Source organism: Pieris napi, chromosome 23 (genome assembly GCF_905475465.1).
Source record: "Pieris napi chromosome 23, ilPieNapi1.2, whole genome shotgun sequence".
Lineage (NCBI taxonomy): Eukaryota > Metazoa > Arthropoda > Insecta > Lepidoptera > Pieridae > Pieris > Pieris napi.
Genome location: NC_062256.1, coordinates 266,243 through 286,761, shown reverse-complemented (window position 1 = coordinate 286,761; position 20,519 = coordinate 266,243). Strand labels below are relative to the sequence as shown.

Sequence of the window (20,519 nt, the reverse complement as noted above, 5' to 3'; positions counted from 1 at the left end):
TGTTTCTTCGGGATTGGAACCTGGATACAGTTTATAGGGAAAAGGGTGCAAATAAAACACAATTATGACTTTAACCAAGTCAGCTTATACTATATTATCTATATTATACTATGTAGGTACGGTGTAATACATAACCTATTACATAACGGGCGTTATAATTAAAAATACTTTGAATGTCACAAGCCACGCCCTTCAGTCCACTATAAAGTACACAACTTATCAGACCCCGACAAAGGCGAGACTTAAATGATTTCTCGAATGCTATTTTGGCATTAACTAGAACGAAAACTCAGTCCTATGGTACTTTAAATCTGTGATGCTTCTGGGCCAAGGGGCCGAGTTGAATATTGTTTTTAATTATTAAAAATAATATGAATAAATTGTAATATTTAATCATAACGCCGTTTCGTTACATAAACAGGCGAAAATTCGTACTTTTGACATTTTGATTTAAATCATGAGAAGACAAAGAATTGCGTTTAAAGCAAATTGTCAAAGGTTCGTCGCTCCATAACGTCAAACATAACAAACTTCAAATTTTGGAGGGAACAGATATTCGTCGGCGTATTGTGGCCAAAAATACAGATTCCTCCCAAAACTCATAAAAATAAATGTTTTTTGAAAACATAAACAGGTTAACATTTTCAACAAAAAACAAGCAAAACTTACGACTAACTTAATCGCCTACATTATACTAATGTCTAATTAATACGGGAACCAAAAAATACTTAACGGGGTAAAAAAATAAATTAACTTTTATCCTAGAGTCGGTTTTCACTGTCTACTGTAATTGCCGACCGTAGCATTGAGTTTCGAACGATAAAATGGCTGAAACTCGAAAGGAAACGTCGAAAGATCAAATTATGTTCAAGAAAACAGCATTACTTCCAGTTAAGGTATGCCTGGTTCCAACCAATTCATCATTCGCCACATGCTGTCACAGAAATAGCATCTCTTAAGTAGATCACAAAAGTCGATATAAGTATAGGCGTAATAAAATTTCAAAAGAGGATTTTTACTTTTCACTAACACGTTCATGGTCGCAGAATTTTCATTTAAGTTCGAAGATCACATACATTTCATTTGAAACGAAAAAGCTCAGAGACTATGTGCGTTTAGTTTAAACAAACGGCAAAATGATAATGCATAGTGCAATAGTACGCATTTTAACGTCGACTTGACGATCAAGCAATCGTGGACAATATATCATGTAAGAACAAGTTATAATATAAACAAAAGGCATACTATTGCATTATGATGCTAAAGACAACATCCATGGACGGTAGAAACGAAGGGAAGGGAAATAGGAACAACAAAATCTGCTTCAATCGCCTCCAATTCTTTTATCCTCTATCAACACACAAAAGAAAAGGATTGAAGATATAACTTGGCAAATGTCGATACTGGTTTGCTTATTGCTTCACTTAAGTTTTAATTCTCTGAGACTGATATGAACTAAAAACAGTAAGCAAACGGGAGAAAACATTTTCGTTTTCTCCATAGGTTGGTCCACCCAACCTGAGTCTGTAGCTATACAAACAAATGTACAGTAAATCCCGTTATAACACAACTTATAACGCATTTTCATTTCATTCACCCATATAACGCGGGGATTGTACACGATATATTTCTGTACTGTGACATTTATAAAGAACTGTACGCACATATTTCGTTTAAAACATAGTTTTTTCTTAATATTCGATTTATATCCCCTTAACGAGATAAGTTAAACTTCAATCATTTGTACATAACGCGTTATATGGGGGTATACAAGCGCGTTATGCGAGAATATGTACCGTGTTATAGGAAGGATTATTGTACTTTACAATTTGGACAAACTTCGTAATTTTATATTAATATGCCAAAGTTTTACGTATACTACGAATGATATCGTTAATTTATTGCATCACATATAAGTTGAATATACACTCAATGAAAGTGATTCATAAACTCTTTTGCATGCTTTGCGTATCGCACAGATTTGCCAAGTCATAAATATCAATCGTAAACTCCATACTAGCGGTACGAAAACTAAAAACACTACAACATCTATTGCATTATTATTGCTGTGTTACGTTCAGTAGTTTTTAGTGAAAGTTAAGACAATAACATATATTATTTCTATGTTATAATTAATTTTAATGACATTGGTCTTACAAAGGTGTGGCTTTTATTCTAAAATTAAATTAATCAAATATCTCATTGATATTTCGTTCATTCAGATAGAATCGTGAAGAGAGCCAGTTTCAAGCTCAGCCGAATCCGCTGTAGCAGCTTTCGTCTTCAGCCTTCGTTCGACAAACTTATGCACTCATGAGATCTATTAACTATTTTTAATGATGTCTAGTATTTTTCCAAGTCTTAACTTTAACTAAAAATACCGGAAGAGTTAAGACTAAACAATGAGACGATACCGTATTCATGATATTACATATAAAGCCGATTATGAACACATTTATTAATTAACGTAAAGTGGAAGTTTTTTTATATTCATGTAATTTTTATGTTAATCACCGTATTATGAGAGTACCTACATTTTTGTCTTAATATGCTGTTCTCAATTAGTCATTTTTATTTTTATTAAATATTGATCTTCTGCATCATAAACTAGAAAAGTAGTTCAGAAGTTTATTTTGCAAGTTGTAGACACTTTTAGCCTTGCTATCCATGACACAATTATTATTCGTTGGTAATAAAAGTACCTATTTGTTAACATTATTTTTTTACAAAGAGAGCTTATATGTGATATCATGAAACTCGAAGGACATCTAACTATACAAAATTAAGTAAAAACAGAATTATAAAACAGCCTAGAGGCTATTATACGTTTCAAAAAATATCTTTTTTTCGAGTACCGAAATTTTCTAAGCACGCGACTTTTCACTGACCTCTTTTGTTTGCTGACTTCTTTGCCTTTAAAATAAATAGGTTACAAATTACAAATATCTTATTAAAAAAATGTAAGTAAATTTTACAGTAATCCGTATTCTGTTATAACTCAAAAAACTGATTACCAATATTGAATAAGTTTATTCTTCTCATAAGAGTATTTAAAAAAACTGTTTAATGTAGTTTTATGGAATCAGCAATATTTCGAGATCAGTGAATCTACGAATGAACACAGAACATCGATTCTAGCATTTTCTAAAACAAAAAACACTAGTATTTAAGGAAATAAACACATTGAGATACGATACGAACATTTAGTGATTTCACGACCTTGAATACGTATGAAAAGACATGAAGCATCATCCGTTATCAAGTATGATCGTTTAAATAATGGATTTTTCATACTTTTACCATATATGGCTCTTTTACAAGGCACCTTAGAGATTGCGGAACTATTGAAACGTGATCGACTCATATGGATATTTTAAAGAAGGATTGTTGTTAGCATCATTGTGACTGTTTAGTGGTTTTCTGTGTATTCAAGACCATGAAATATAAAATCTATAATCTCTACGAGATTATATCTTGGTGTTATCTTTCACTCGGTTAGACGGTACGAAGGACTCAAACGAACAGTTTGGCACGTTGTGTATTAGAAATTATACATTCACTACATAGAAATTATGCATCAATTATATTACCGAACTGTTGTTTCGCTATTATTTTACTACTTTGAACTAGTGAAGTATAAACTAAAATTTATTCTTACTAAAAGGTGTCTTATAATTCTCACCGATAATTACAACAACATTTTGATAGACGTGTCGGGATTGATTCATAGAATAAAAAAAGCTTTTCCTTCCTCGAAGACTGAAGTCAATTGTATGAATGTATAATTTCCAACAGAACCCAAAAGAGAGTGCGTGAGACATTAAGTACTATCGCCAGTCTACTTTATATTACAAGGATTACAATATATTTGGTGTTCTTTGGGACTTAAAATTATCTTAACACTGGACCAACACAATAAAGCAACGTAAACAAACACACAAATTTCATAGCCTATCTAGACGATAAAATCCATATTTGTATATATATATACTTTATATTGAAATTTACCTAGCTAACACGTTATATACTTCGATTCTTAACTACCGTAAAGTAAGCCTTATTTATCGTACCTCGAGGGAAGAGACAGCGTAAGAAAGGCAACGTCAGTGGACAAAGCCACGACTCAGCACTAGTCTAGCTTACATACGGATATACAACTCTATGCTACCGGAAAGCGATTATAGGCAAATGTACGCTAATTGTATATGTAGTTATAGCTAAATTTGTCTATCTAACTGATATATCTGCTTTATATAACTGCCTTGACGCGATCGAGGAGCAGCCACGACGGATATCCTTTCATCCTCAACACACCCCGGTCATATAAGGACCTGCTCCAAATTGCTGTAGATCTGATGCTATCTTTTAAAGAAAGCAGCATTTTAAGCAACTTCCAAAGACCCTTTGGCTGAGATAAAAGTCGTGGCGTCATCAAAATGCTCCGTTTCACGTCAAAATAATGCCACGTCATAGATTGACGATGAAATTGACTTAAACGATTCGTTACTTAACTCACGAACTTATGTTAATAATCTTAATATAGATCTCTAGCGATATGTCTCACAAGATTCGACTACATGCGTAAGGTTCCACGTGCATTCATTTACAATTATTGGAAATTGGAAATCACAAGTTCTCTTTATCTATTATCACTGTCATTGCATTGCATTTGTATTATCGCGCCATTTGTTGTAAGTCAATTTGCTATAATTGTAAATTATTTGCACGTCGATAAAAATAACATCAATAGAAACAAATCTACGTAAATCAACACCGACAATATAATATATAAAATACATTTTTTTTACAAAATATCGTAGACAGAGAGTGTCTCGTTAAAAAGTTTCAAAAAAGATGGTATCACGTAGATGTCGCTACGCTAGACTTTGACGGATGATCGGCAGAGTTTAACACACGCAGGAAGTGTTTATGCGAATAAAAGAAGAATATTTTCTTTCTATTGCCTGTATAATCGTTTATTTTATATGTTACGTTTTCATATAGATTCTGCATTAAATGGGCCTTGGGGTGATGTGTTGAGCAAAAAACCCTTAAAAACAGCTATGTTCGTTTAGTATTATTATACAAAGAGGAAAATTTTGGGTTTGATCTTCAACTCTACCGACATTCGCCAGCCTCGCGAAATAAACGAAGACGCATACATGAAATAAAGAGCAAAAAGTTTTAAGTCGAAATACCATCGACCACTCAACCTACAGTAAATGATTATATACCTTATATCCTATAATAAATATATATCTTTCTTATAAATAATCTATTTTCTCTACACTTTTTTCTATTTCGTCATGTTTGTAGTTCCATGTGTCCTTTATATTAAATACACAACCTTTTTTTATTATATAAGTTGAATTGTTATGAATTTGGCAATATTGACGTCCAGAGAAAAATCTATATTATTATTACTGGACGCTTTTGTGGAGCATCTGCAATTCGTAATCTGCTCGGATGATAGCGACGTACTTTTGCTAAGTCCAGATCTGAACTAATCGTCAGCGGAGGTAAAGAGAGAGGAGGCGTCGGTCGATGCGGCCACAGAGGCGTCCAGTCGTATAGATTCTATTCAATAATATTACTTTCCTATCTCCGACCAGATATAAAATCTTAAAAAACTTTCTCACTCTCGCGTACCATCTAGTTCTATTAAACATTTTTCCAAAAATCTACATTTTCCACTAATCTTAATATACTTGTGCACGGTGGTTCGGTATCTTTATTATAAACCAGCAAAAATTTCTCGTCGCAACCATTTTGGCCCGCGTGGTACGGTTAACCTACCTTACAATACGCTTACATTAAATAACTATATATTCTCTAAAAAGTATTCATCTTTTATCATAAATGCATTTCCATGCGATCATAAGCGGTTACAGAAATAATTTGCTCGACTGACTCACATTGTTCATATTCATTCGACGCCGCCTCAGCCGCGACCCACTGCTTCAGGACGACATTTCAGCTTAAACGGAACGCGTCTAGAAATTCCCAAAATAAAATCAGCTGTTGGAAATTTATAGATTCAAACATATAGTGTTTCGTTCCCAAAGCGTCAACGTGCACAATGAATCGTAAGAAATATATACCTACTTAAGTAGTACTTAGCAATAAGATAGCGTTCGACGTGACGGTAAGGTCTCAATTTAGTTTGCACTTTAGAGGGACAAAGCTCCGATTAAGTTGACACCTTAGGCTTATGTAAAGCAAATCTCTTTCTGGAAATAACTTGAAGAAAGAAAGAAATGAAGTCGCTAGTATTGGGGCGATGGCCAACTATCATCGGCATGGTGCCGCTTTGGGAGTGAAGTAGAAGTGAGGTGAGGGAGTGAGCTAGAGCCACTCCTTGAGCTGGCAGCAGCAAGGGTCAGGCGGCGGGGGCGCGCGGTGTCCTCACACCAACAAACTCGGGGCTAACCACTCCTCCTCGGCGATCTGCAATTCAGTGTTTTATTTTTAGACTAAAGCTTGGCAACATACAGCAGCGGCCATATGTGTTTACTCACCGGCTGTACTTGGAAGTGCTGCACGGGATAGTGCAGCAGCTGCGGCGGCTGAGACATGGCGGCCACTCCACCCACTCCCCCTACTCCACCCCCTAGTGCCCAAGGGAGCTGCACGCCCCCCATGCTAGAAGGAGGAACACTGTTTCTCTTTAGGACGCGTTCGATTTTATAGTGGATTAACATTAAACAATTAAAAATAGTTTAAACAATATTTATTCTGCATGAAATTATTGTAGGTACTAAAATAGTCATTCAGTAAATAAGTACATTGTCTAATAAATATTATGAACTACAACAACGCCAAGAGGAAGTAAGAAAGAATCAAAAGAGCGAACAAAATATATTTTTGACAATTGACGGAGCGAAATAAAAATATTTTTAAAGAAAACACGATGCATAAACCCCAGATTAACCCATAGAAAATTATTTCATCGTATGTTGATAACACTCACCCCATATACTGCTGCTGGTATCCCGCAAACTGTCCATAGGAGTACCCCTGCACCCCTTGCATTCCTTGAAGGAAGCCCCCGAGTTGTTGCGGGTAAGTGTTGTACCAGTACGACGGCACGCCCCCAGGGTACGCGCCGAATGGGCTGTACGCTGTACCGCTCAGCTGGAATTGGATAAAACAGGCATTTGCTGAATCGGTCGTACTAGTGGTATAGTTCTGCAACTGTGAATGATAAAATAAGACCTTGTTCCGTGTGTGTTGTGAATGGTTTTTCAATAAGGTAATATAATAAGCATTATACCAAAAGACATATCACGTGATTAGAAATCTCGTACGTCGTATGATCTTCACGTACGTGGCCAGGGGACTAATAATAACAAGTACCTGGCCCTGTGGCTGTGCGTTGTTGGGGTCCCCAGACTCCTTCCCCCAAGAGCATTTAACTGGCTGTCCGTTGATGTCGGTGTTGTGAACTGCCACTATGGCATGGGTCGCACTCTCCTTCGTCGAGAATCTGAAATATTACAACTTTGCGATAAATGTTGTGCCTCCGTAGCCAAGTCGCCATATTATTAAATCCAGAGATAGGAAATTTTATTTATTAATTTGACGCTATCCTCGTGGTATAAAATGGACGGGAAAAATAATATTTTAGAAAGAAAATTAAGTAATTTGTACCATAAATATTAGTATTAATAAAAGTTCATTAACGGAAATAAGGGTGAATTTATAATATCATGTATATAACCTTTCGAAGGCTTTGTGTAGTGGTACTAAAAAGGTAATAACTTAACTACTAAGTTATTACCTTTTTTTTAAATATTGACTACAATATTTAAAAAAAAATTCACAGTTCCACGCTTAAAATAAGCAATCTTGATAAGTTAGTTCATCATTATAGGCAGTCAGAGCTGCGAAAGGTCTGAAGTATTTAAACTTTTAACTGACTGATGGTGGTGCAAATATTACAAACCTAATAAACGCGTATCCCTTATCTTTGAAGACTCTTATCTCCTGTATGGTGCCGAAGGGCTGGAACGTTTTCTGGATCAGTTCCTCCGAAAGCCCGGTGGTGAGACCGCCGCAATAGACCGTGCAATTTGTTGGAGAGCTCTGGTTGTACACCTCGTCGAATGTTAGCGGTTTTGAGTTCACTGAAGAATTTCGGAGGTTAGGGAGATTTATTTATTATAATTAATTCCTGCCCTGCGATTCTGTAACTCACTTCACGAACTCACACAGCGGTTTTCGCATCGGCGGTCGCTCTCAAATCAGTCGTGAAGCAGTCATTTTATGATTTGGCATTCTGAAAAGGTGGGAGCTTGTACTTTATTATTTATCAGAATGCCAAATCATAAAATGACTGCTTCACGACTGATTTGAGAGGTCTCTCTCACGATGCGCCGATGCGAAAACCGCTGTGTGAGTTCGTGAAGTGAGTTACAGAATCGCAGGGCAGTAGTAGTGAATCCATGGTCAAATATAAGTGAAAGTGATACTAACATCGAGTAGCGTAGTAGTAAGAATAAACCTATCTTTATGTAATCTAAAAAAAAGCGTCCCGATCGTGTGGAAGTATGAATGCGAAGCTGCGGGAAGTGCTGTTGAAAGATACTTTATTTCTCAAAGAATAACATTGAATTAGGTGTACATCGTGTAATCAAATTATTATAAAATAAATAATTGCTCTGCAAATATTTAAATAAAAACTAAGTAACATGTAAAGTTGAGTCGCTAAAGTAAAAAAATAAAAATAACATTACATAGGGATGTAATGATGAGATGTATCTGTTAAGTTTCCTTAATAAATAAATACTATATTTATGACACATACATCTAAGAGCAGTGTTGGCCTAGTGGCTTCAGCGTGCGACTCTCATACCTGAGGTCGTAGGTTCGATCCCCGGCTGTGCACCAATGGACTTTCTTTCTATGTACGCATTTAACATATTATGCTCGAACGGTGAAGGAAAACATCGTGAGGAAACCGACATGTCTGAGACCCAAAAAGTCGACGGCGTGTGTCAGGCACTGGAGGCTGATCACCTACTTGCCTATTAGATTTAAAAGTGATCATGAAACAGATTCAGAAATCTGAGGCCAAGACTTAAAGAGGTTGTAGCGCCACTGATTTTTTTTTTAAATTTAATATCTAAGAAGTTTACCTACTATTAAGAAATGTGCGTGGTCCCAGGTTGTATTTTCTTTCAAACGTGTCAAACGCGTTTAAGTAAAGACATTGTCATGTCCTTAATCATTAATGACATAAACAGGGGTTTACAGCAAGGTAGGCTGTATTTAGCGGGTTTTGTAACGAACCGGATGTTAACAGGAAGATATTAGGCGCGCACCGGATATTGCGATCAACTGTATAGAGCTGTTACAACCTTGACGAAACAAATTATATAAGAGGTGAAAATGTGGCTAATTATGTCGTATATTTTTAACATTTCATATAAATTTGGGGCAATAATATAATACAATATTAATAAATAACGTAGTAAGCGATCTTACAAGACGGTAGAAATGTGTTATTATTATTAAATAACCCATTTCTGCCGTAATTTTCTCCGTTATAGGAAATCGCGATGTAGGAGTATACTCGTAATTTTTTTTAATAATACACAAACTAGGAACACGAATTTAATAAAGTTTAGTTAATTTGTATAACTTAAGAATTCTACGCGTTATAAGGGGGTATAACTGTACTATAATACAGTTGCTAATATGTGCTTGCAGCATGAATACCACATACGTTGTATCAACTCTATCTCCATCTTGATAATATTTCAAAATTGCTTGAATGAGGCAGAGGCTTTTAATTACACAGAAGCTTATCTTGAGACTCGTCTTGGAAACTTTGACTCATTCGGCTATTTAGCCTACTTGAGTACACGATTGCGTTTCAATATCCACTTGCGAGTTGCATTCAAAGTTGGGGCCCTCGTTGTGTGAGTGTGTATTAAGTAATATTTTAAAATATTATTTTCTGCTTTAAGCATGTGATTCTGATGCAAATAGAGCATCACGAGGAAACCATAAACGCAATCTCGAAATCAACTGGTCTAATATTGTAATAAGCGAAATAAGATTCCTAAAATAACATGTCTACGCTCAGCACGAGGGAAGTAATTAATCATTTATTAATTAAATGGCAATAGAACCCCGTCAGTCATGTTATACCGTACTAGGGTTGCCATCCGCTAATAAATAGTTAAATTTAATGTATTTAAGATGGAGATACATTTTCAAAGATACAAATTAAAACTAAGTCGGTTAGTTAAGATTATTTTAAAATATGTTTTAGAATAAACTACAACAACACAATTTATAGATAAAAAACTTCATCATAAACACTGTCTTCGTACGTACTTTTAGTATGCACTGTCAAGATGGAATCGTTAAAAGAGATTATGTATTAGAAACTTAATTTGGACTTAATTGAACCTCCTTTTAACCTAAATATTTGTAACAACTCATTAATAGGGGTCTGTTTCAGACGCTGTTTGTGCGTCAAGACATGCCAGCCCTAACCAGAATTAGCATATTAATAATTCACAAAGATAGATTAAAGAGAATCGACAATGCTCTGTTCCTTTGAGTTTACCCTAATTTGGGATTCTTCGTCTAAGATATCATCATGAGTTTACGCCTATTTTCTACATTTACTACTAGTCTAATACAGGTGCAAAGGTACCTTACGACACTTCTGGGACCCTAGAGATGACACGTTTCTCTTAAGTGAAAATACCACTGACAGGGTTCCGAACCTTTTTAACCACATTTCTTAATTGAGATTTGTCTCCTGTCTCGTCATTTTAAACTAATCATCTCTTTTCAAAACTTTCAATATTTTACTTTATAATTTACTAGGTATGTTGATTTATATGTAGATAGGTAAGTTTTAAACGTGTGTATAAGTCTTATTGGTTAACTCACATTCGTTCTTGGGCGCTGGCGGTTTTCTGGTCGCCCAGTTCGTCCGGATTGACCGCGAACCTAGCCATTGGCCATTCATTGCTGTTATCGCCGACTCCGCTTCCTGGAACACGTATTAATTCCTTGGATATATTTATTTTGTATTATTACAAACCAAATGTATGTGTTTTACGTTCCATGGAAAGATATTATTTTATAGATACGGTTTTTAATCACTCAGAGAGTGGAGTTAACAATAAAATATTGTATTGGAACTTCTGCAACTCATATAAAAGTGTTTTAATTACATAACTCGATGTTTCAACCTTTCTGCTCTTCAGTCAATCATAGTCACTGACAGTCTATATATAAAAGTATCTAAAAACGTTTGCCCAAGAACAAACACAAGGACATATGAGTCAGTGTATGAAAATAAGTCTTTTCTAATAATAATTAGAAAAATATGGAATTTATTTATACAATGCCATGTTATTTATAATCATAATTCATTTGCTATTTCTCGAGTATAGTTAATTTACTACTATTTCCATTAGACGATCATGAAATCTATTTTGCGAAAACTATCTTTGACATAACTTCAATTCATTTTAATTTGATATCGCTATACAAAGATACAGAGAGTTGATCGTCTTTCATTCTTGATTTAGAGTTATATTAAGTTTCCAGTTTGTACATTTTATAACGTATCTTTTAAGTAACTTCTTAATTGATTGTGTCCAACACGAGACCTTAATCGGGAAACTCCGCCATTATGGCATCAAGAATACCGCACTGAATCTTCTGACTTCCTATTTACACGGAAGAACTCAGAAGGTTGAAGTGAATGGTAAGAGGTCCTCTGGGTCGGCAGTAGATATGGGGGTACCACAGGGCTCAATTCTTGGCCCTTTCCTCTTTCTTGTTTATATAAATGATCTACCTTTCATGGTAGAGAGAAAACATCAGATAGTTTTGTTTGCTGATGACACGTCCTTGATTTTTAAAATCAAACGACAAATAACAAATTTTGACGATGTGAACAATGCTCTGTCTTCGATTGTCCATTGGTTTAGTATGAATAACCTTCTACTTAATGCAAAAAAGACAAAATGCATTAAATTTTGTGCAAAAAATTCAAGGATTATGGATACTAGACCAATTATAAACGGTGAGGAATTGAATCTGGATGATACAACTGTATTTCTCGGAATCACCATGGATTCAAAACTTCAGTGGTCCCCTCATATTAACGGATTGGCGAAGAGACTTAGTTCTGCAGCCTACGCGGTTAAAAAAATTCGCTCTCTAACTGATGTCGATACAGCTAGACTTGTTTATTTTAGTTACTTTCATAGCTTAATGACTTATGGCTTATTATTATGGGGTCATGCTGCTGATGTCGAAACTATTTTCATCCTGCAGAAGAGGGCTATTCGTGCAATCTATAATTTAAAATGTAGGGAATCTCTTAGAGATAAATTCAAGGAAATTAATATACTTACCTTTCCCTCGCAATATATTTATGAAAATATTATGTATGTATACAAAAATAGTGATAAGTTTACTAGAATAGAACATACGCACAATGTTAATACACGGAACAAACGCAGGCTGCAATTTCCCCGTACTAGACTATCTAAAGTTAGTAATTCTTTTTTGGGGAAAGGGATACTCTTCTTTAATAAAATCCCAGAAGCTCTTTTATCACTGCCTTTCAATAAATTTAAGAAATGTATTAAAGAAAAGCTGTGTAAAAAGGCTTACTATAAAGTCAACGATTATCTAATTGATAAAAGGGCCTGGGACTAGTGCTAGACAGGCTACTTCTAATTAATTTGCGATATTTGTTATAAATAAGTGTTGTTTGATGATTTGCTGTTTTAAAAGAGTACCGAGAGTTTTTTACGCCGGCTTTTTCTCTCGGCCTACACCCTCTGTCTTCTTTGCCGATGAGTAGGGATGCCTTCAAATTTAATGACGTGGAATAAGTGATACATGTATCTTACGTTCCATAATAAACATATTTTATTTTATTTTTTATTTTTTTTATTTTTAATATTGCCTATTTTTATGGCTAACGGATAGGAGGCTCATCTGATGTTAAGTGCTATCGCCGCACTTGGGCACTTACATTGCCAGAAGGCTCGCAGCTGCGATGCCGGCCTTTTTATAATTGAAGAACCCTAACTAATTTACACATACGAAATACTCACGGATTTTTTAAGAAAGGAAACGAATCCATATCCTTTAGATTTCAGCGTCTGTGGATCTCTCACCACTCTGCAGTCACTGCAAACAAAATGTCATTTTAGATATAAGTTTTCCATAAATTAACTTATATATTGTAAATAAATGTTCGCAATCCGTAGGGAGTAATAAAACTAGACATCAGGACGAGATGAAACAATAAGAATAATGTACTGGATGTTTGCCAGTCGGGTGGCGCCACTGATGGCGATCGCAGACTGGCTCTCGGCTTTAATGATCTATTACATTCCTCTTAGTTAATATTTCAAACACAAACGTTTAAAAATTATGATATGTATTTTTTAAATATAAACACTTAACTTTTTCATTAACGTTTCATTCCTTGTATAGTTACATAATCTTAATTCATTTACAAGGTGACACAAGAAGGATATACTTATTAAATGCCAATAAATTATCCACTTCTACTCTAGCTGCGTGCCTGTCTTCGGGTGCCTTGAGTACTGTGTGAAGCCAACACAAACAGAAAAATATTTGACCTCCTGTTTGTTCCTTGTCCTAGAAGACGTAATCTTGATAAGGCTTTTATACAATGTGTTTAAAAATGCGACGATTTAGTAAATTTCTATTTCTGGACCAAAACCAAACCAAACTTAACCAAACCAATCCAAAAAAACCATCCAATTTGTTTTTGACGACTGATTTGGTGTTATTTTTTGTTGAAATAAGAATTTAACAATTACGCATTTTATTATATATTATGATACTCAAAAACGCTCTTTGATATTAGAGACGACTTATCAAAGAGCGTTTTTTAAAATCGCTATCACTAAGCATATGAACCCGCTCTCAATGTAACACTACCCATAATACTTGCCAAAACTATATCTTGGCTGTAATACAGTTTTTTAGTGTCTTGTATATTGCAGTTGTATTAATATCACGTCTGGGAGGAGGAAAATGATATTTGGTAAATTAAACATATATTTGTAAGTAGTCACCCTTCAATATCAACTTTATTAGTTTTTCAATTAATTTAGGATCTATTTATATTAAATCTTTGTCATTGACGCGATTGCATTGCAAAATTAAGGTTTTAAGTTATTATCGATCCGTCGTTTGGATTTTACTTTATTATATTTAAAGTCAAATTAAAAGGAAATTAATTCGTTGGATTTGGTCCAGAAATAGAAAATTATTAAATTGATGGTCGCCTTTTTTAAGTAAAATGTAAGCAAGCCTGATCAATACGTCTAATCCTAGAGGTTAAGGAACAGACAGAAGGTCTAATTTTTATATAATTTTTTTGTTTGTGTCGGCAGCTTCACACAGTACTCAAGGCACACGAAGTCAGGCACGCAGCTAGAGTAGAAGTGGATTTTATTGGCATTTAATAAGTGTATCCGTCTCGCTCGACCGTATAGCGTCTCGCTCGCACTAATAGCTGAGTAAAGAGGATGATAAAATTTTATGACCCCTTCGAGTAACTTTAGATAAGGTTCGGAATTTTGATTTTTCATTAAGAAAATGCACGCAATTTCAACTTCTACTCACATAAAAAGTGGCCTCTGACTAAATTATAGAACCATGAAGTGTGCGTTTTTCGTTTGATAGCCTCATTAATAAAAGTATAATGATAAAATAGTTAAAGAGTGTTTGGTTAGGGGAAAACCATTAATTTTTGTATTTTATGGACCGTGTGATATGGCTTTTATAAGTTATTTTTTGCTTGAATAACATTAGCGTATAGATAATTTTTAATTTTACATGCAGCGTGTATTTTGATTAATCTACAGGAAAGCGCATTATCCCTTAATGCTGGAGGTGCGGGTACCACAATCTCAGAGTGGTGTGGTGGTACCAGTAAATGTACATAGAAACCAAAAAAACACTTGCGATATTTCTCCAAAGGGTGCGAAGGCGTCTCTTAAGCTCTGCGTCTCTATCTCTGGACTCAGGTCTCCGACGAAAATGTGGTAGTGCTCTGAAACAAGATATAATTACATTTAAATATACTCGAGCGAAGATGTTTGCTTGGACTCGTAGAACCGAATTCACGTGGCTGAAACTGCGAGGCATAGCTAGTTACATTAATAAGTCATGCCTTTCTAAAGAATCTCTTAAAACGTGTAAACTATCTGTGAGGAACCAGAAGATACGATCTGAAACAGAAGTATGGGTCGTCAGAGGTCAATGTCTGCTGTGTTCAAGCCATATTTGAAAGAAATGTCCTTCCTGTGATGTATGTTTTACTTTAATTTCCAATAGTTGAATCCAGGACCGAAGACCTAAGCGAAGACCGACCATATTGGCAGATGCTTTGATCACGATATTGACATACATCTGCTGAAAAATCTGTACTTAAAAACCCTGTAAAACATAATATGTTTCAAAATATATAACATCTAACATTAGTAGAAGGTATAAAAAATAATCACAAAAATCGCATCTGCCCCATGCCCCGCCGGGGGACGAGAGACTTGACACAGTAAGTGTTCTTACTCAAAACAGCTCTTAATAGCAGACTGTATTGTATAGAAAGAGACACAAATATGATTTTGTATTTTGTACGAGTGAGACGGAATATATAGCTCTGTCAATTCGCTGATGGAAACTATTGATTACTTTTAACTACGCTAGGGTTGCCACGAGCTACTTTAGATGGATCGAATCCAGCCAAGCGTGCATTCATTATTTATATTATATTATGCTTTTATTAACAAATAATTAGTAATTTATACTTCATCTATAGAGCAGTATTAACGTAGTGATACCTAATGCAATATTTTTTTTTAATGAAAAAAATGTGTATTCAGATGAACATTGCAAAACTTGTTGGAAAATAGGTTCATTCACCCAGTTACAATTTCTTTATTTGAACAAAGACAGGGATGAATATATATACTTTTTAAAAAGAAGCATTTACGTTTCTATAATATTAAAAAAATATTATAAACGCAAAATACAAATACTTTATGTCTACTGAATTTCGACTGCGGCCTAAGCCCAAACTATTAGATCCTTTCTTCAACTAACCTCTTGCCCTGGCCATCTTTAAGCAGATATCTCTTCACCTCCTCTCTACTCTACCTTGTGAGCATAGATTTGGTTATGATTTTTGCCTATCAAGCGTTTTTTAACTGCACATTCCCATCTTAGCAGCCTAGTTAATTTCTTTGTCTTTAATTCTTATGTGTGTTTTTTTTAGTAATTCTACCAGAAGCTTTTCATTTTCTTTCCATTTTTTACTAGAATGTATACTTCAACTACAGAGCAAGCGTATCGCTGGAACTTTTTCTTGAAACCTTTTTGAATTTCTTTTGTTTTCAGAAAATATGATTACAATGCTTGTAAATTTATTTAATTTTTCTTGGAAATTGTTAGGAAAGCAGCGATAAAAAATACATTTGAAAGGTTTCATCGATCGCAAAGCGCACAAAGAGACGATCTTTGTGAAGAGCCCGTTTTGACGCAGTGAATCACAATTCAGCAAACCTGATAAGTTAACAGACAAAGAAGGTCAAACTTTTTGAAATGACAAACTTATTTGTAATTAATTTTGTCATGGTTATATTTGTGTAAATCTGTTGCTGATGCCGACGTCAGTAAAGGTTAATAAAATTAGTAATCTACCACATAAACATGCTTCACAAAATAAGGTGGCAGCCCTAAGTGTCGGGGTAACTTCGCAATATAAATTGAATTGAGCCGTACATCGGATTATAATATCCTATATCCTTGAATTCGCAATCCTATACAAATCGTACTTCATTCATGATTTACTTGGAGCTGACTTATCCGAAATAACCTCTTTACGAATTCTAAATAAAAAATTGCTGAGCTGTCACTCTCCTCCCATTTGTATTTAGAAGAAAAGAGCGTACCAATTTTTAAAAGGCCGGCAACGCACCTGCCTATCTGGGATTGTGAGTGTCCATTGGCTTATCTTATATTTAACGTCAGATAGGTATGGTCGGTGGTAGGATCCTGCCCTGTTCTATTAAAAAAAATCTGTTGTTTCTCTTAACAAAAACTATTTAATTGGTTAAAAATAACTGCTGTTTCAGTCATATTTGTGTGTCATATTTTTGCTTTAGTTAAAACAGCGTAAAATTCAGCTTTAGTTTTTATATTGAGAGTTCCTTGGGTTTATATTTTTATGATAGTTTTCAAACAAAATAATTATTTTGTTAAAATAAATAATTGTTAATTAATGGTAATTAATTACGATTTATTAACAATTATTTATGTGGGTTGGGTGAGGTTCTCGTGGGGTAGCTTGTGATAAAAGCTTTATAAAATTAATTAATTTTATAAATGTTTAAAGAACAATGACAAAAATAAGTATAGATCCTTTCCTGGCTTCGAATGTTAAAATTATTTTCTGTTATCGTTTAGTTCGTTAAACATTCAAACTGTACGGTAGTTCAGTTATGTCAAGTAATTTTTCACAAAAATTTTACATTAATTTCGTGAAAATTATGGCGTTAATTAATTAATCATTTGAAGACCAAGGGCGATTATACACGAGGCAATTAAAAGGGTGATATTGCCTGCTATTGCGTCTAAATGTGGTCATTACTCCGTCACACGAAAAATATAACTGGTAAAATAAAATAAAAAAGCTATAATAACCGAAACATAAACGCTATGATATACGATAATTCAAGCCTCATTAAAACATGAAATATCATTTTAATTGGTATCAACTTTTATACAATACTTATTTTGGAAAAAGACTAATTTGTATTTTGTTAATTAACTGAGAAAATTCTAAGACTTAAAAATTATAGAAGACTTGTTAAAAATGTATTCGTGGAAACGACATGACATTTTGTTAAAAATACGAAACTCAGCTCCGGTTCAGAGAGACCAAGTTTGCATAACAGCAACCGAATATCATCTTTTTAACTTGAAATCTGGAATATTGAAACTTTTTCTTTGCTAATAGCGTTTCAAACTCGTAAAAACTGCTCGCTGCTAAACAGCCTTAATAATTATAAAACTGGGTCACACCCGCACATAGTGTATACTATGGATTTGCATGCAACCGAGTAGGGCTTTGGTTCGTTGCGTGTTAAATACGTTGATACTTTTTACCTGATTGCTCAGAACGTGGAGGTTTTAACCGAATTCCAAAAGCTTGAAATTTATTACTTTTTTTCCGTTGAAGTTTGCCGTTGTATAGCAACAACTCAAATGACAGCCTTTTAAAGGATACGGATTTCATTATGATTCGTTGAACTGAGCATAGTTACCGGATCTTTTAAAACATCAATTCGTTTTTCATTTTCGGAAGGTGTGGTGATATTTTACGGCCTTAGTTAGGGTGTATTATCCATAACTTATGTATAATACATCCCACCGTTATTAACATATAAGTAAATTTTGATATATTTTACAACAATCTTCTTTCTTTTGGATTTTTTGTGTATGTGTGTTAAATTTGTGAAGTAAAATTTTCTTGTATATTTTAAGCATACATGTTATTTTAGGACTTATAAATATGTATTAGGTAAATATGTACATTATCACTCATAAACACTGAAATTTGGTTTTTCTTTGGTCGCATTATTCAATATTCTTTGTTGTTGTCGGCTTGTAATAACCAAGTAGATGCTGAACATGATTGATGATGATGTTAAAATAAATATGTCACTGTATGTATTCTCCAGAAGATAATGATATTGTCAAGAAACCTTTTACCAACCAGGAAAAAATATTATACGCCGTGTATCAAGGACCATTGCTGAAGTCAAAGCCAAAAATCATTTATTCATATAGGTACACTTATGAACGTCAAAAAATAAATATATATATGAAATGCTTCTAATTTTACATTTACTGCCAGTTCTCAAATCAAGGGCGTAAAACGGAAGAAAAGAACTTGCAATAAACTCTCCGCCACTCTTTTTAATCGTCAAGGTTTTTGTTTTACACAACAATTATAAAGAGCTGCAACCATTACACCATGTTCCACATGACATCTTAAGTAATAAATAATAATTAAATAAATTAAAAACAACGATTTGTCCTCTATCAGCAGGAGGCATGGTGAAATAGGATCACGCACTTACATTCTCGTGGGAACAACACGCATATAAATAGTCGAAATAACTAACATCACCGCATACATGAATTCAAGTCCGACCAGTCACCACAAGTAGCACCCGTTCACGAGTATGACGCATGGCCAGCCATCGGCCCCCTCGAAACTACTGATCCGTAAAGGTAGGTTTTGTTAGAGTATTTGCTAAAACACAAGTCCTCTAGAGCAATTGTGGGCTAGAAAATAAACAAAATGAAAATGTTTTGTACCGATAAATTTCCCTCGTGGAAAAATTATTGCCGGTCGACATATCACGGATTTTGTTGGTTGTTAAAATTAGTTTTTTCTTTTCAATTTGTGCGTAAAGTTAAAACGAATATTAATATTGAAGTTTGATAACAGTTTTCAACTTTGACAGTGAAGTTAACGCAAGTGACTCATACACTCTATGGATTACATTTTTGAACAACAACAAATTGAAATCATCCCATCAACCATGCTCCTCTTACAACTCCCACACCACCATCATGTATATATAATTAATGTCTTGTTGATTTTTGTCGTCTTTTACTGTTTTTATTTTCCATAATACATAATTGTATATTTGTTTACTCGTTTAAAATCTAGCTCATCTCTCCATGACATTTAGTCCACAGTCCTTAATAATTCAACGACAACGTGCTACGACCGTAGACACTCTACATGTATGCTACGAGAAATATAAACACTTGCCCGTAGACTACGCCTAACAAAGATTATAACTCGTCCAACAGCTCGTTTCTGGGGTTTTGTGAAAATTTAGTTCTATATTTACAAACACATTACATTTAAGATACAATGGATCAGACAAGTGTAAAGAAAACTTATTCCGTGATTTAAATTTTAAACGCATAACTGGTACATAAATAACTACGGAGGGGGAATAAACTTAATAGATTAGCATAATTTATCTTTATTGGTTTGACAAAATTGATAACTTAAATATTTGGGCTTTTCCCCAAAGGCAAAAAAGGGAAATGTAATAAGGCGGGCAATGAAAATTCCCGGAAACCAACGAGCCGATAACACCAAGAAATTTTCTTTTAATACTAGTAAGATTCACGGCTTTCCTTCTGTACACAAGATTCTGGTATAAGATGTTTTAAATATCCTACTTTCCGATTTCGATTTACGGCTTAAAAATATTTCCTATTGGATGGTACAGATGGATCACAATTATGCCAAATATCTCACCCCTAATAACCCGCAACCCTCAAAACTATAAACAACTAGGTAATCAAAATGTAAACTTAACTATGAACCCAATTACACAAATTTACATAGAAATTATAAAGCTCAAAATCAAACATGTTAGGGACAAATGTCTCGACGT

The 20,519-nt window shown here is 34.4% G+C and overlaps 1 protein-coding gene across 3 annotated transcripts in view; it reads right to left on the bottom strand.

The window, feature by feature from the left end:
* Positions 1 to 65: 65 nt before the first annotated feature.
* Positions 66 to 20,519, bottom strand: part of LOC125061598 (cytotoxic granule associated RNA binding protein TIA1) — a 102,603-nt gene continuing 82,149 nt past the window's right edge. For all 3 annotated transcript variants that reach the window (XM_047667100.1, XM_047667101.1, XM_047667102.1), the window contains 8 exons: positions 14,995 to 15,082; positions 13,104 to 13,179; positions 10,912 to 11,014; positions 7,946 to 8,126; positions 7,357 to 7,486; positions 6,971 to 7,134; positions 6,519 to 6,657; positions 66 to 6,447 (listed from right to left, as the gene is read on the bottom strand). In XM_047667100.1, the coding sequence (XP_047523056.1) occupies positions 6,406 to 6,447; positions 6,519 to 6,657; positions 6,971 to 7,134; positions 7,357 to 7,486; positions 7,946 to 8,126; positions 10,912 to 11,014; positions 13,104 to 13,179; positions 14,995 to 15,082 (923 nt within the window). In that variant the 3' untranslated portion in view covers positions 66 to 6,405. The remainder of the gene's footprint in view (positions 6,448 to 6,518; positions 6,658 to 6,970; positions 7,135 to 7,356; positions 7,487 to 7,945; positions 8,127 to 10,911; positions 11,015 to 13,103; positions 13,180 to 14,994; positions 15,083 to 20,519) is intronic.